At 41.1% G+C, this 17,979-nt stretch overlaps 4 protein-coding genes across 4 annotated transcripts; 3 read left to right on the top strand and 1 right to left on the bottom strand.

Moving 5' to 3' along the window:
• Positions 1-1,307: 1,307 nt before the first annotated feature.
• On the top strand, positions 1,308-2,036 carry LOC134176274 (riboflavin-binding protein-like). Its single transcript, XM_062642950.1, has one exon. It carries the CDS (start codon positions 1,308-1,310, stop codon positions 2,034-2,036), a length of 729 nt encoding a protein of 242 aa, XP_062498934.1.
• Positions 2,037-8,679: 6,643 nt separating this feature from the next.
• LOC134176273 (riboflavin-binding protein-like) lies at positions 8,680-9,567 on the bottom strand. Its single transcript, XM_062642949.1, has one exon. The coding sequence runs from the start codon at positions 9,565-9,567 to the stop codon at positions 8,839-8,841; it is 729 nt and encodes a 242-aa protein (XP_062498933.1). The 3' UTR covers positions 8,680-8,838.
• Positions 9,568-11,877: 2,310 nt separating this feature from the next.
• Positions 11,878-12,797, top strand: LOC134176258 (uncharacterized). Its single transcript, XM_062642936.1, has 4 exons — positions 11,878-11,973; positions 12,041-12,169; positions 12,233-12,408; positions 12,516-12,797. Exons 1-4 carry the CDS (start codon positions 11,941-11,943, stop codon positions 12,697-12,699), a joined length of 522 nt encoding a protein of 173 aa, XP_062498920.1. The 5' UTR covers positions 11,878-11,940; the 3' UTR covers positions 12,700-12,797.
• A 3,404-nt stretch (positions 12,798-16,201) lies between these two features.
• LOC134176240 (riboflavin-binding protein-like) lies at positions 16,202-17,138 on the top strand. The gene has a single exon (XM_062642919.1). It carries the CDS (start codon positions 16,258-16,260, stop codon positions 16,984-16,986), a length of 729 nt encoding a protein of 242 aa, XP_062498903.1. The 5' UTR covers positions 16,202-16,257; the 3' UTR covers positions 16,987-17,138.
• The last annotated feature ends 841 nt before the right edge of the window (positions 17,139-17,979 follow it).

The following is a 17,979-nucleotide window of genomic DNA, read 5'->3' as shown; positions in this document are numbered from 1 at the left end:
AACACTTCTTTATTTCACTGATCGGTATAATCTATTCACTTTGTTTTGAGAATGTTATTTAGTTATTGTTGATCACTACACGTTGAGTTCAGTAGCACTAGATTTAATTCGCTAGCTAGCAAATACCAGTACACCTGCGCCGCAGCTGTTCGAGGGTTTAGCACTTTAGCCCTTTCTTACCTCAGGCATGAAATGCTTGGACACAGTGACGTCACTCGTACGTAGACTGCGAGGACAAAATTTGAAGCTTTGTTATACATACGGGGAATCGCCTAAACAACTCGTGTGCTCCATTCTCTGCTTATGTTTGTTGGCTGTGTACCGTAAGCTTCTTGAAGGAAGACACTAGGATTGTTGCCGAGCGTAACGAGGCTTCTACACACACACACACACACACACACACACACACACACACACACACACACACACACACACACACACACACACACACACACACACACACATACACACACGCGCGCGCTCGCTCGCACAAATCTCAAATTTGTTCGTGTCCGACTACAGATGAGTTTAAGAACGATTCGTCTAAGTGAGCAAACGGTGACGAAAACGCTATATGAATTTCCGTCGCCCCATCCTTCTGTATTGTAGCTAGGGACTGTGTGTACTTGACAACTAAGAATACATCTTCAGGAGTTGAATGCCACCTACAGTCAACTATTCACACGTCCCCTACAATCAATCCTTTACTTCACTGTGCTGCATCTAACACTGCTGATTGTCAATCTTTGCCGATATCAATTTCTATGTCAGTAAATACCATACCACTGTCGTTACAACGGAACTAAGTCCATACCTAGACTTCGCCTCGGTATTTCGGACTGCTTTCTGCACGTGATGGGAGGGAAGGGTGAGAGGATAGAAGAAAGCAGTCTGGGGACAGTGCTATTGTAAGTGACTTCGGAAGAAGCGCGACTGCTCAAGCTCAAGTTCAAAACTGCTTTCTTCTCTCGTCCCACTCTCCCCTTCCATCACGTGCAGAAAGCAGTCTGGAATACCGAGGCTAACCTAGACTGTACGTACATTTCAATTATTGTGATCACGATCGCAAAACAACGACTACCTATACCAGGCCTATATTCGGATCATTGCAATGTATCTTGCTAATCAATATGTTCAGCCCTCTTCCCTTGGAGCTCTTCTAAATTTGGCTCTGGCTAATTGCGTAGCCACAAAGAGTTTACAGTCCCTTGGTTCTTAATTTAATTAGCTGTGCCTGCTTGCATAAATGTCATATAGCCGTAGTTTTAGTTTTGAGAGTTCAGTTTTGTAGCAGACATCGTGCACAAATGGGATTGGCTTTGGTTGTGATTATTGCTTTCTGTATTCTGGCAAACCAGATGGCAGAACATGCAGCCAATCCGTCGTGCATAATTGGACCTCATCACAAAGTGTCGCCATCGCCTGAGCCCGATATTAGAAAAGACACTGCATGCAGCCGATATTCAAGCTTGTCTTGCTGCACAGCTAACACTTCGCACTCAATTGACCAACACGGTGATCGAGAGCTGTACAACTTCTACTGGGATGACTGCGGTGTGATATCAACTGCATGTGAACGCTACCTCAAAGCTGAAAGCTGTTTTGTCTCATGTGATTCATATATTGGACAGTGGAAAGGCTCGGAAGTTCTATCATTGTCCGGTCTACCTATATGCGCTGTCTATTGTGACGATTGGTTTGAGGCTTGCAAAGACGTTCTTCTTTGTGCACAAAATTGGATAACAGACTTCAACCTTACAATAGATCCTGTAACCGGCCGTTTTCATTGTGTCAACGAGACATGTCGTACCTTTGCACAGTGGTATCGAAACGGCGAGGGAATGTGTGAGACCATGTGGGGAGATTCCTTTCAATATGATGAAGACAACACTAATTGCATGGTAATGCTATTCACTGGTGGCAATCCTAATTCGAATGTGATGAAAGACGCAAGCGGAGCTGGGAGCGTTACACGCTGGCAAAGGAGTCTGCTCTTCTTGTTTGCAGTCTTTCCTTATATTCTTCTTCAGTTCTGAAGAAAAGAGCGCGGTTGGCCAGAAGTAACAGAGTGAAAACATTAAACTGACATGGTCAGATAGTTGCTGTAGCTGGAAGATTTTTTGTTATTTGTAGCAATAGATGCTGTATATTGTGCATGCATGCATGCACATTAATTACTCTTTCTGTCTTGTAACCATGATTTACACAGTTATTAAAAATACCTTCTTCGAGTCTTGAAATGCAGCTAAATCCTTACAGCTTCTAGATTAAAGTGGGAAAAGTAATACTTGGTAGCATGAAAAATATTGAATCTCGCTAAGTATATGTCCCAAACAGCTAATTCTAAAATTATTAGAAGACTAGAGAAGACGAGAAGACTATTATATATAGAGCTTGTTCGTAATCAGTTTTGTACAGTACATGTGTATACCTACAGAATTGGCTACTTAAAATTCCTATACAGCACGCGATGTGATTACGCACTAGTGGCCAATTAGAATGATCACCTGTGACTTCACACACGTCGCTACGAAGATTGAACGTACACAGAATTTTAGATGCAGACCTATATATATATATATATGACATATTTAATACATCATGATGTATAACTTTGGGGAATATAGAATGTTTGCAGTGGAACCCGCTTCCGTTGTAATGTGCGTACGTACCTCTTTGTTGCCCCTTCTAGGCTCCTCTTATGTCTAGATAAACGTTTGCCGTAATGTCCACACTATCAACTTTCCCTACTTTCATAGTTACGCAACAGCTACTACACGCTTTCTGGCAATATGACAATTAACATAAACAACATGAGAAAGGGACTGGACATATTGACAGGCACGTGAGATTGTCGATATCTGACACACTGATTAACACCAGCGATAACAACAATGCATGCGCTGCATTCCAATGACCAGTCGTTGGTTCATCCAATTCTACCAAACAGGATCCCTACGGTTCTTCTCTCTCTGCCCAAAACGAGATTCAGTGGGCAGATATGCAGGCGGGCAGCCATAAGGACGGAGCGACAATGCAAGTCCAGGTGGACACGCACATGATGATTACACAAGCAATGTTAATTAAATTACCTAGTATATTACCGGGAGCTTCCCTGATCCTGTCGTAGTAATCAATACAAAGCAAAAAGCGTTCACTGTACTAGGCGACGTGTCGTTGCGCTATGTAAAGAAATAGAAATAGCAGCTGATTCATCTTCACATTTCGTAGTAGACTCGCATGAGCGAGGCGTGGCATTTAAGGGCTAGACCGGGCTCCCGCTCATTTTGTAGGCGTGACCATAAAATTTTTGAGACTGTAACTATCTGTATATACGTGTGAGAACCAAAGCTGTATCTAGAGTCACCGGCGTAAGAAGTGGGAAGCTGGAGATCTGAAGCCCCATCGCTCAGTGTAGGAATTGAAATTTTCTGTGCCAGTGACTTTACAAATCTGTCTACGGTCTGGCAAGCGAGTTAGGTTTGCTTACTCGCGATGACATCCACGATACAGTCCCCGCTCGTGACATCTTCCTACGTCATGCACTGACTAGTATATAATCCCTGCCTATTTCTTTAGTCGAGATATTCTTCTGACTTTACCGTATCAGGCAACTAAAAACCAATAAAGTGAGCGTGTCCATAAAAGTAGGCGTGTCTCGTAGCTGCTACGCCCCTTGAAGGAGTAACGCGCGTGATGAAACGTGAGCTTACATGACCGTTGTCATAGGAAATTTGGCATCCTCGGTAAATTTGGCATCTCCAAGCCATGCATATTCAATAGGAAATTTGGAACAAAACAAAGTTGCCATTGTCAGGCGAAGGGAGGCCTACAATTGTAGGGACTCATTAAACATGATAATATAATATAATATAATATAATATAATATATATTTTAATTAATTAATAAAGTGAGCTAATTCGGGTTTGTCATCATCACCTTTTCTCGTTCCTCAATTAATTAGCAAAATAATCACTATCCTCGAGAGATCAAACGCTAGCCGGCTGCAGATCAGCCGATCGAACATTACATCTCCGCGCCTTTCTGTCGATCTGTCTGTCTGTAGGTCTGTCTGTATGTCTGTCTGTCTGTTTGTCTATCTCTCTGTCTATAATACTGATGTTGGATTTTATTTGCTTTTTCCAACTTTAGCAATTTTTACGTAACATTTTAATACGCTTATGAACCAAACGTTTAACAGAAATACAATTAATTATCTTCTAAAACAGGGTATTTAAAATTTTAGCAACAATATATTTTTAGGTTTAGACTATGGAAACAAACACACACATGTGGTAAATGTGGAAATATATTCTGTAATGCTTCATCGTGGTGTCAACATTGTATGACTCATAAAGGGGATAAACATTTTTTGCAAGGACTGCGAGAAAAATACGTATTTATATCAACTCATAATGCACACAAGAGTGCACACAAGTGAAAACCTTTTAGGCTGTGTGTAATGAAAAGTCGTGCAGTTGTGCCAAAGAAAGCACACACGGGATGTAGACAAACGCACTCGAACTCCAGCAATAAGGTGCCGCCGCTGCGGGAATGGCATGTCTGACATTCAGATTGTCATCCTGATTCCTGGCAAGTTAGCCTCAAACTATACAGTTAGCAACCGACGCCACACAACACACACACACACACACACACACACACACACACACACACGCACGCACGCACGCACGCATGCACGGACGCACACACACACACCACAGCAGTACAACTTCATTGTAATTAGTATCTGTAGCAGAACTGCTACACACACCAAGTCACGTGGTCATTTTGACGTCAAACAGTATGAAAATGCTGGCAGTTCTATCTAACAGGAAAGATTTTTAAAACTACAAGACGTAAATTCAATCAGAGTAAACAACGTGTTCACTACGTTAATTGCTAAACATGTAACAAACACTTTCAGGTATGTCAAGAAGTTCGCCATTCTACACATGTGACCATCTCATCAACTCTGCCAATTGTTTCTTCAGAACTGGAGAAGAATATATGATAAGACTGCAAGGAAAACAAGAAACTTCTTTGCCACTGTAGGACGCCAGCAGCTCCGCTGGTGTCTGTCATCACTTTCACAGTAAGATTGTTCGTCACATTCGCATTAGGATTGTTGCCAGTGAATGTCATTACCATACAATTCTCGTTATCTGCATCATATTGGAAGGAATTTCCCCACATGGTCTCACACATTCCTTTGCCATTTTGATACCACTCTGCAAAAGTGCGCCATGTCTCATTGACGCAATGATACTCGCCCGTCATATTATCCTTTCGAAGTCTGCTAACCAATTTGGTGCACAAATAAGCACGTCTTTGCATGCGTCGAACCACTCGTCACAATAGGAAGCGCATACCGGTACAGCAGACAATAATAAATATTTCGAACCCTTCCACGGTCCCAAATATGGATCACATGCGAAAGAACAGCTCTCAGCTTTGAGATAACGTTCACATGCGGTTGATATCGTATCGCAGTCATCCCAGTAAAGGTTGTACAGCTCTCGATCACCCTGTTGGTCAATTGAGTACGAGGTGTTAGCTGTACAGCAAGAAAGGCTGGAATATCGGCTGCAGGAAGTGTCTGCTCTAACGTCGTGTTCAGGTGATGGGGACACTTTGTGATAAGGTCCAACCACGAATGTCGGATCAGTAGCTTCTACTACCATCTGGTTGGCCAGAGTAAATAGAGCAATGATGACAACCAAAGTGAATCCCACTTCTGCACAATGTCTGAAACCATGCAGACTCGCAAACCCCAAAAACTCATCCAACGGTTCTAGATGAAGTTATGCAAGCATGCGCAACTAATTAGCATTCTCTTCTTTGTTCCAAATTGAGTGTGGTGTTGAAAGTTGCACCATCTCGGCAGAAACCAGGCGCTAAAAGCTAGTTTACAGTGACTTACGCTATAGCCGAGCGTTGCGCAGCTGAAGGTTACATGTAAGACCATTGAACGGACACACAGACGTTGGAATGCATTGTTACTAACAAAATAGAGTTCAGCACTCTAGTTTTTCTTCGTTGATCTAAAGTTAACTTAATAGAATGCCTGAGGGCAACTGCAATGGTCAATGTCTTAATTTGCGTCACCCGCAAAGATTGTCGGTCGTGTCCCAGTTTCTGGCATATGTATTAGTCTTGTGTACGCGTGTAAGTTCGCGCAATCTTGCAAGTTTCCCAAGCTAAACATTCCTAGCCTCGAGACCCTCATCTCCAAACGTGCATGAGGACCTGCGCACGAGGCTTTAATAGATCAGATATTTCATTCACACCAGACAGCAACTCTCCCTACGCAAACAGTATGGCAACTTTCACAGCAACTTTGGAAATACCCATCCATATCTAATCAGTTATATATATCTAAACCTACTCACCTTCAACATCCATTCTCAATCTCATGCTCACGTCTACTTGAGCAGGTAAGGTATATTCTTCACTGTATCTGACAAACTGAAATAAGTCTGAAGGTCATATATGCTTTGGCTCACTTCGTGATCCCATCATAACTGATCATGTTAAGCAAGCGACGATAAAGAGATGAAGAAATATAGTAGTGAACGGGCGCTGGATAATGTCATGAGAAGACATGTCAATGTCAGTTGATGCTGGTCACTGTCATGTGAATGCATGAGTACGTTAACACTCATCATTATGGATCAGACAAGACGCTGTCGGATCCGGCCAACAGTTTGGCAGTCAATCAAGATGTGAGAAATACAGTTTAGGGCTAATTTATAGCCGTGAATGGTTCCACTTGATGCAAATAGTTAATTGCACAAACAATAGATAATGTCAACTATTTCGCCTTGTAATTCATGTCTGAATTATCAAGCACATCAGACAATCTAAAGACGTTACAACTTTCTCCAAGCATCACGAACATGTCACTATACGACATGCACAGTCACACCATATATGCCACAGCTAGATCGGAAAGATTGAATAAAGAGAATTAAAACACCAAATGAACTAGAGACAAATGACACGAAAGACTTAATTGCAATGTAAACAAAATCCTATTACTAAACACTAAAAACAAAATGGTATGAAAAATATGATCAGAAAAATGTAGGTGCTGTAAATCGTACTTGCATTCGTTACATTTGCTTATGCATGTAGTCCCTCTTGTGTGCACGCTTATAATCAAGATAAATTCATCAGGCCGACCAAACTTCGTTTGACACACCTTGCATAGATATGATTTTTCTCCAGTGTGGCACTTAATTAGACGGCAGGCGGCTATTTGATATTTGAAAGTAAGTAAACTTCATTACACAGCTTACAAGGTTTTTCACCTGTGTGCAATATTGTGTGCATTTTGAGTTGATATAAATACAGGTTTTTCTCGCACTCCTTCCAAAATTTATTTTCCTTTATGAGTCATACGGTGTTGACACCACGCTAAAGCAGTAGAGAATTTATTTCCACATTTACCACATTTGTGTGTTACTTGTTTCCATAGTATAAATCTAAAATATAAATAGTCGTTAAAATATTGCATACAACGGTTCTAGAAGATAAATCATTGTATTAACGCTCAGTTCCTGAAGCCTAATAAAACGTTACATAAAAATTGCTGAAATTTGAAAAGCAAAAGAAGTCAAACAGATGTATTAGACAGGCAGAGAGACAAACAGACAGACAGACACCTATACAGACAAAGAGTTCGATAGAAAGACGATTGACTGCATGGGATGACCCTGACTAGGCATTCAGAACTCTATTCAGTAGTAGCTGTTTTTGTTTTTGTTGTTGTTGTTGTTAATTGTTCTTACAATATTCATTTTATCAGACTGTGCCAAGTGAGATATACTAGCCTAAAGTTGTTTTATCTGCACCCTCATGTAGATCGATTTAATTAAAGTTCTTTGTCAATAATGAATCACTGACATACACGGACACGAACAGACACGGACACGGAAAGACACGGACACAGTCAGACACGGTCACAGACAGACAAGTATTACTGCGCATGCTCACTGATGCATGTTGACCAAATCCGGTATATATGAATTACTAAATATGTTTGTAGATAAGAAATTTAAAACCTAGACATCGAACCTTCCTCAGTGACGCTTGTCGAAATGTCTTGAAATTTTTACTGATCTCACAATCCACTGATGCCGAAATGTCTGAATAAGCTATGTTAACAGTCATGGTAAGAAAAACAAGTTGATACTGCTCCGGACAGTCGTGCAGCTGCACCAAAGAAAATACATACGGGATGTAGACAAACGTACTCGAACTCCAGCAATCAGGCTGCGCGAGAGCCATGTTAGACATTCAGGTTTTCATCCCTATTTCCAACAAATTAGCCTCGAACTACACAGATAGGTAGAGACCAATGCACACACTGTCCGTCTGCTACAGGATAATATTTGCAACCAAAAGGTTTTTTCCATTTCTTTGCAAGAATATAACAAAGTATATTCCTAGAGTATTGAGTCGAGAGAGGTAAATACGTGTGAGCTTCCTGCTCAAGGAAAACATGCACCATCACTGTAACTCGAACTTGAAACCTTGAAGAGTCTAGATAATCACATGGACTTTGTAGTACTATCCAGTGCATTTAATAACGACTCATATAGACAAGGCAAAGCGTTTATTTGAAGAACCATTTATTCGAAGACGGTGTCATTCAAAGAAATACGGTTATATGACAGAAAGTGAAACGTACATGCATGCACTACAGACGTCATTTATTGCTACACATAACAATCATGGCATATTAAAGGGTGGAATATTATAGAGACTTGTGTATGACCATGCATCTCATCATAAAGTTTCCACTCTGGTACTGCTGACCAACCGTTTCTTTCTTCAGAACTGGAGAAAAATATATGACAAGAATGCAAGCACAAACGACAAACTACTTTGCCTGCGTTCAAAGCTATGAGCTCCACTGATGTCTTTCGTCACGTTTGCATTAGGATTGTCACCAGTGAAGTCAAATACCATACAATTATCGTTATCTGCAACATATCGGTATCCATCTCCCCATATGGTTTCACACAGTCCCTTGCCATTTTGATACCACTCTGCAAAGGTACGACATGTCTTTGTGACGCAATGCAAACGGCCCGTTTCATTATCTTCTTTGAAGTCTGTTAACCAGTTTTGTGCACAAACAGGTACGTCTTTGCATGCGTCGAACCACTCGTCACAAGAGGAAGCGCATACAGGTAGACCTGCTAATGGCAATTCCTCCGTCTGCGAGGTTTTCCACTGTCCAAAATAGGGATCGCATGAGAAAAAACAGCTCTCGACTTTCAGGTACCGTTCACATTCAGTTGATATCACACTGCAGTCATCCCAGTGGCGATTGTACAGCTCTCGCTCACCCTGTTTGTCAATTGAATGCGAGGTGTTAGCTGTGCAGCAAGAAAGGCTGGAATATCGGCTGCATGCAGTATCTGCTCTAATGTCGGGCTCAGGTGAAGGAGACGCTTTGTGATGAGGTCCAATAATGCATGTCAGGTCAGCAGCTTGTACTACCATCTGGTTGGCAAGAGTAAATAGAGCAATGATCACAACCAAAGTGAATACCATTCTAGTGCAGACTCGCAGACCAAAAAATATCGAACGGTTCTAGATGACGTTCAGGCAAGCATGCGCAAGTAATTAGCATGCTTCCTTTGTTCCAAATTGCGTGCATGCATAGTGTTGACAGTTGCACCCTAACAACAGATAACAGGCGCGCGTGTCTCTCTAGAGAGGCTGCTTTACAGTAGCATGCGCTAGTTGATCTCTTCGCATCTCAACGTCAAAGTCAGCGTCGACCGGTGTAGCGTGCCGAGATTGTCACCGTGCCGAGATTGTATTTTACAGTCTGCGCATGCTCAGCAACTATTTGCGCGCGTAAGTCTACATTCGGCGTGCTGAGATTGTTCACACATCTAGGTATCGTAATATTGAGGTTTTTTGTTTCTTGGGTAGACAATAGTTGTGTGCACTCGCTTGAGAAGTCCATGGATGATCCGAAGCAAACTATAATTGCAGCTAGGGAAGCCAGACTTTGTCGCTACAGAGAGAGATACCAGAATCTGGTATCTTATCTCCTGACACAAAGCCTTCCATCAGGGATAGCAAAAATGAAATCAGAAACATCAAGAACCAGGCCAAGACTCACCAGTGGGATGTCAAAAGTAAGAGAGAATCTAGTCATACAAATGTATAGTTATTATAGATAATTATATTTCCAATTGTATAAAGTTGTAGATATATACATGTATATATATATATATATATATATAATTGTATATAGCATATACATATTATGTAGTACATAATTATTCCTAACAACTGAATTATTTACTTCAACCCAGTGTTTTACATTGTTGTAACGTATTAAAATAGTTGATTAATATATAACTAACAATACTAATTTATTTATTTCTTATACAATGTTTGTAGAATTTTATTATTTAGTGCGTTGGCAGAGTAGGGATTTTTGGACTGTCGTCTCCTAACCAAATGTTTTGTAATAATTTGACTGAGCTATGTCATATGCTATCACTATTTTGACTCATTGTGTGTGGTGCAATGTTTTAATATCTGATTTGTTTCAACAACACAACATTTCCATTCATATAAACAATCGAATCAACCTCTATTGGTCTCCAGCAAGTTATAAACGTTTGACAGTATTTCATGTTTCCATTACAGGAAAGGAATTGATTTACATTGGAGTTAGGAAAGACACGAGGAAGAAAGTTATTTATCAGCTAGATGAAATAACAGAAATTCTTCATCAATACCACTCTAACCCCATGGGTGGACACAGTGGAATCAACAACACACTTGCCAAAGTCTCCAAGTTCTACACATGGAATGGCATGAGGGAAGATGTCATTGAATATGTAAATAGATTTTGTATAAAATAGAATTATTTTGTAAACTATAACGATTTGACAATGTCATTCTACAGTGCAAATCTTGTGATCGCTGTCAGAGGTATGACAAACTAAAGACGTAGGCTCCAGAGTTGAAGCCTATTAGGGTAAAGGCGCCTCTAGAACTGATTGGGATGGATCTTATTGGTATGTACCAGCTTTGTAGCTTTTATAGAAATTGCTAGCTGTGTTGTATCATCTGAATTTTAGTTAAGACCATGTTATTGTTGCTATCCCTTTTAGGACCACTACCAACAACTGATGCCGGGTTTATGTACATTCTTACCTTTACAGACTACTACACAAAATTTGTGGATTTCTACTCATTGAAGGACAAGACTGCCAATGGTGTGGTACAGAGAATAGAACTTTCCTATGCAGGTACAAGTTCAATTTATCTTCAATGTCAACAATCAGCCGCAGGCACTTGTGAAACTGGTAATATGGTCTTGTATTTTACAGACGGGGTGCCCCCAAAAGACTTCTTTCTGATCAGGGAGAGAGTTTGTTTCACAAGTAAGAATGGCATGTCATTTCTGTTTTTCACACTAATTAATTTTAATTACCAAATTAATATACATTAGATATATTTATGAAATGTTGTTTCTTTAATTACATTTTTAGATCATGGCAACCTATGCAGGCTTTCTTATGCATGCTCATTGTTTTGGGCATAGCTTATGGATTGATGGAAGACTTGATATTGGGTAGAAGGAATGTTATACAGAATTCTTTGACCTCATAACTACATTTTCTTGTCCATTAAGTTTGTCGTATGATGTAAAATATTTTGCATGTATTTTCAGGTCAACACAGAGTTTTGCAGAAGGTTTAACATCAAGCGGTCGGTGACAAGTGCATACCATCCTCAGAGTAATGGCCTGATGAACGCACCAATCAGACCTTGAAAGTTTGACTTGCCAAGCTTGTCAATGAGCACCAAAATGATTGGGACAACTTTCTTGATGATGTTGCCTTTTCCATACGTGCTCAAAAACAGGCGTCTACGAAGTACAGTCCATTCTTCCTTATGTTTGGTCGGCATCCAAGAACTCCGATAGAAGTAAACACATTCATTGTTGTTCCTCATTCAGTCTTGAACCAATTTGTTAGCTATAATTATTTTGTAGATGGAAGAAGAAGAGGAAACTTTGGAAGAGACTGCTAACAATAAGGAGGAAGCTATCTTTGAAAGTGATGCAGACATGGACAGAATGGTGGCAAACAGAGATAGTTTGATGACACGTGTTGACCAACAGGCAAAGAAGCGTTGTACTACTATTATGTCTTACAATCTTAATAGTTTCTGTTAATATTGCTAGGTTCAGCAAAATGTTTTAGAAGCCCAAGCCAAGCAACAGAAACAATTTGCTAAACGGAAATTAAAAGGGGTCAAAGTTTTTCAGTTTTCCATTGGTGACCTTGTTCTTCGAAAGGTTATGAAGAATGTGGGACGGAAGGGTGGAAAGTTAGATGCTTTGTGGACTGCCCCTTATAGGTACGAAGATGTGTTCAAATCCCACAGTCATAACTGTAATTATGTGTTTATTTCAATGCTTATGATAATATTGTAGTTAGTGTTGCATTATAACTCTATCTTTACAGAATTGTTGATATTGATGATCATCAGAGGAAAGCTTTAGAGTACCCCGAGACTGGGCAACTCTTAAAGGTGAAGGCACTGTATCAACAGGTCCGACCACACAAGACTAGCCACCTTCATGAACCACAAACAGTGGCTCGAGTTTGTGTAGTTTGTGCTGTCTGTTGTAGTTGGTATATTTTGTAGTCTGTTAGCTGTACGTCTTATGTCTTAGTTGTTTTTATGTTTGCCCCAAGAGGGAATTGTACCTTTTTAGGTTCGACAGAAATATATCATTCATTCATTCATATAACGGACGCGCCTGTGCGCTGTACAGCGAGCAATCTAGCGCACATTAAGTTTGCTCACATTCATGCTGAAATATATTACTTATTTAATCGACACAAGTAACAACGGAAGTTACCGGCAATGAGCAGCTGGCGGAAAGCCACTTTTTGAAAAGTGAGGCGGCCAGCCGCTACGCTTCCTACGCCACTGTTTTTGCGTACTGGTGATGACATCCACAGTACGTACATGTACAGCGCCCCCCCTCCCCCGCTCGCGAACATCTTCCTACGCTGCTGAATACCTAGATATAGTCTCTAGTCTAGTTAGTACATGTACTCTCAGACTCTGTATACACTACATGCACGTCACCCTAGCTATAGCTACCATGCACAACTACATTGTCAATAGATATGAAATTACAAGCAATACGCTGCAGCAAAGATCAGACATTGCTCAGTGATGTCGCTTCTAATTCACTGATATAGCTGACATTGCACTGCTATACGCAACCACTGCTGAGGCCAGGTACAGTATCTCACCTCGAGAAATAGGCTGGCTCGAACTTCCGCAATGAGGCTGCTCGATTGGCAAAAATCACCAACTACAGAAATAATTTTGTCATGTTTTTACTCTTTGACCGCTTGAAGCTATCTCTACAGTGAACCAAGAAATTTCAAAGGCAATTAGCGTTCGTCTATTTTCGCCACTTTCTCGACCTACTAGCAGAGCGATCTGCATGATCACGTGTCCCAAACCTGAAGCCCAACCTTGCTGTCATGGGATATTACGTGCGTTTAGTTCTAAATTTTACGCCTCCGAACAGCCATCAAATCATGAACGAAGTTAGAAGACATCATGTTGAGCTCATTATTATCATAGTACTGCAATATTTTGGATGAAGATCTTCCTCTTCTCTCAAGCTCTCCGTCGACTACCGATGAAATCCAAACGTTAACGATCACGATACCTTCAAAGAGATCTAGATGGCTGCGTCAGTACGTGACTGTGGCAGTGATTTTGTTGGGCTGCTTCGTGAACTAAATCTGCATCTACTTGCCTGCTTCCTTCTACCCACAGTTTGCTGCCGAAAAGGAAAGGCTCGAAAGCAGACACGGAAGTTGGTATAATGGTCGGTAGTATTGAGCTCTCCTCTTCTTTCGTGTTGCTGTTTATCGGAGGATACATAAATCCGTTGGGTTGCAGGTTCCTGATGACATCCGGGCTTTCTTGGCCGGCGGATGTACAGTGATTTTTGGTTTTCTGGAGTATGTAAAAGAGTGGTCACCATTCATTGCACTCAGTATTGTTATAAGACTTGCGATGGGATTTGGAGAAGCTGCATTTAATGCAACATCGACGGCTCTGTTGCTAGGCATGTTTCCTGTTCATACGGGTACTATTTGGGCTCTTTACGAATTTGCTGTCATTCTTGGTTTGGTCTGCGGAGCACTGTTTGGTGGATTTCTGTATCAGGTTGAAGGCTTTAATTTTCCTTTTGTGATCATTGGTGGTGTTTTATTGTTGTTTATGCCGCTATTGTGGCTTCTACTGCCAGCCAGTCATTCACTAACTGAAAGTACTGATGGTGATCAAGTCGATGATCATGATGATCAATCTGTGTCATCATTACAGCTTCTGCAGATACCATCTATAGTTCTAGTTCTCGTGAACATGTCCAGTTGCTATGCAGCTTTTGCACTTTTTCAGACATCCTATGCAGTGTTTCTGAAAATGAGTTTGGTTGAGGTGCTGCTCATATTGGATTGATATTTCTCATCGCAGGGGTAGTGTATCTTGTCTTTGCTGTTGTAATTGGTCTGGTGGTGGATGCCACTAGTCCACGAATTGTTATGATCATTGGGTTACTAGTAGAAACGTGTGGAATGATGTTATTTGGTCCATCTCTTATGTTCTCGTTTCTCTCTCCTAAGCCATGGTATGTGTACGTTGGATCAACATTATTTGGATTTGGAATGGCTATGGTTGTAATATCGGCTGGTCCCGATGTCATGAGCACTTCCATTTCAAGAGGCTACCAAAAGAACATGGGATTGCATGGATGGAGCTATATCAAGACTGTTGTTAGCAGCTATATATTTGTCTGGAGCACTAGGTGCTCCCATTGTTGGAGGCCTGACAGCTGCATTCGATTTTCACATCTCTACCTCAATTTTTGGTTTCGCCAGTTTTCTGCTGATGATTGTCACTACCGTGGTCACTGTAGCCAACAACTATGTGTCTAGTCGACAATAAATAAACACTTCTTTATTTCACTGATCGGTATAATCTATTCACTTTGTTTTGAGAATGTTATCTACTTATTGTTGATCACTACACGTTGAGTTCAGTAGCACTAGATCTAATTCGCTAGCTAGCAAATACCAGTACACCTGCGCCGCAGCTGTTCAAGGGTTTAGCACTTTAGCCCTTTCTTACCTCAGGCATGAACGCTTGGGCACAGTGACGTCACTCGTACGTAGACTGCGAGAACAAATTTTAAGCTTTGTTATACATACGGGGAATCGCCTAAACAACTCGTGTGCCCCATTCTCTGCTTATGTTTGTTGGCTGTGTACAGTAAGCTTCTTGAAGAAAGACACTAGGATTGTTGCCGAGCGTAACGAGGCTTCTACGCACACACACACACGCGCGCGCGCGCGCAAATCTCAAATTTGTTCGTGTCCAACTACAGATGAGTTTAAGAACGATTCGTCTAAGTGAGCAAACGGCGACGAAAACGCTATATGAATTTCCGTCGCCCCATCCTTCTGTATTGTAGCTAGGGACTGTGTGTACTTGACCACTAAGAAAACACCTTCAGGAGTTGAATGCTACCTACAGTCAACTATTCACACGTCCCGTACAATCAATCCTTTACTTCACTGTGCTGCATCTAACACTGCTGATTGTCAATCTTTGCCGATATCAATTTCTATGTCAGTAAATACCATACCACTGTCGTTACAACGGATCTAAGTCCATACCTAGACTTCGCCTCGGTATTCCGGACTGCTTTCTGCACGTGATGGGAGGGAAGGGTGAGAGGAGAGAAGAAAGCAGTCTGGGATCAGTGCTATTGTAAGTGACTTCGGAAGAAGCGCGACTGCTCAAGCTCAAGTTCAAGACTGCTTTCTTGTCTCGTCCCACTCTCCCCTCCCATGACGTGCAGAAAGCAGTCTGGAATACCGAAGCTAACCTAGACTGTACGTACATTTCAATTATCGTGATCACGATCGCAAAACAACGACTACCTATACCAGGCCTATATTCGGATCATTGCAATGTATCTTGCTAATCAATATGTTCAGCCCTCTTCCCTTGGAGTTCTTCTAAATTTGGCTCTGGCTAATTGCGTAGCCACAAAGGGTTTACAGTCCCTTGGTTCTTAATTTAATTAGCTGTGCCTGCTTGCACAAATGTCATATAGCCGTAGTTTTGGTTTTGAGAGTTCAGTTTTGTAGCAGACTTTGTGCACAAATGGGATTGGCTTTGGTTGTGATTATTGCTTTCTGTATTCTGGCAAACCAGATGGCAGAACATGCAGCCAATCCGTCGTGCATAATTGGACCTCATCACAAAGCGTCGCCATCGCTTGAGCCCGACATTAGAAAAGACACTGCATGCAGCCGATATTCAAGCTTCTCTTGCTGCACAGCTAACACTTCGCACTCAATTGACCAACACGGTGATCGAGAGCTGTACAACTTCTACTGGGATGACTGCGGTGTGATATCAACTGCATGTGAACGCTACCTCAAAGCTGAAAGCTGTTTTTTCTCATGTGATCCATATATTGGACAGTGGAAAGGCTCAGAAGTTTTATCATTGTCCGGTCTACCTATATGCGCTGCCTTTTGTGACGATTGGTTTGAGGCTTGCAAAGACGTTCTTCTTTGTGCACAAAATTGGATAACAGACTTCAACCCTACAATAGATCCTGTAACCGTCCGTTTTCATTGTGTCAACGAGACATGTCGTACCTTTGCACAGTGGTATCGAAACGGCAAGGGAATGTGTGAGACCATGTGGGGAGATTCCTTTCAATATGATGAAGACAACACTAATTGCATGGTAATGCTATTCACTGGTGGCAATCCTAATTCGAATGTGATGAAAGACGCAAGCGGAGCTGAGAGCGTTACACGCTGGCAAAGGAGTCTGCTCTTCTTGTTTGCAGTCTTTCCTTATATTCTTCTTCAGTTGTGAAGAAAAGAGCGCGGTTGGCCAGAAGTAACAGAGTGAAAACATTAAACTGACATGGTCAGATAGTTGCTGTAGCTGGAAGGTTTTTTGTTATGTGTAGCAATAGATGCTGTATATTGTGCATGCATGCATGCACATTAATTACTCTTTCTGTCTTGTAACCATGATTTACACAGTTATTAAAAATACCTTCTTTGAGTCTTGAAATGCAGCTAAATCCTTACAGCTTCTAGATTAAAGTGGGAAAAGTAATATTTGGTAGCATGAAAAATATTGAATCTCGCTAAGTATATGTCCCAAACAGCTAATTCTAAAATTATTAGAAAACTAGAGAAGACGAGAAGACTATTATATATAGAGCTTGTTCGTAATCAGTTTTGTACAGTACATGTGTATACCTACAGAATTGGCTACTTAAAATTCCTATACAGCACGCGATGTGATTACGCACTAGTGGCCAATTAGAATAATCACCTGTGACTTCACACACGTCGCTACGAAGATTGAACGTACACAGAATTTTAGATGCAGACCTATATATATATATATATATATATATATATATATGACATATTTAATGCATCATGATGAATAACTTTGGGGAATATAGAATGTTTGCAGTGGAACCCGCTTCCGTTGTAATGTGCGTACGTATCTCTTTGTTGCCCCTTCTAGGCTCCTCTTATGTCTAGATAAACGTTTGCCGTAATGTCCACACTGTCAACTTTCCCTACTTTCATAGTTACGCAACAGCTACTACACGCTTTCTGGCAATATTACAATTAACATAAACAACATGAGAAAGAGACTGGACATATTGGCAGGCACGTGAGATTGTCGATATCTGACACAAATGAACACCAACGATAACAACAATGCATGCGCTGCATTCCAATGACCAGTCATTGGTTCATCCAATTCTACCAAACAGGATTCCTACGATTCTTCTCTCTCTGCCCAAAACGAGATTCAGTGGGCAGATATGCAGGCGGGCAG

The sequence above is a fragment of the Corticium candelabrum genome, chromosome 2 (genome assembly GCF_963422355.1).
Source record: "Corticium candelabrum chromosome 2, ooCorCand1.1, whole genome shotgun sequence".
NCBI classification, from domain to species: domain Eukaryota; kingdom Metazoa; phylum Porifera; class Homoscleromorpha; order Homosclerophorida; family Plakinidae; genus Corticium; species Corticium candelabrum.
The sequence above is the reverse complement of the archived record's forward strand: the minus strand, read 5'-3'. Positions and strand labels throughout refer to the sequence as shown.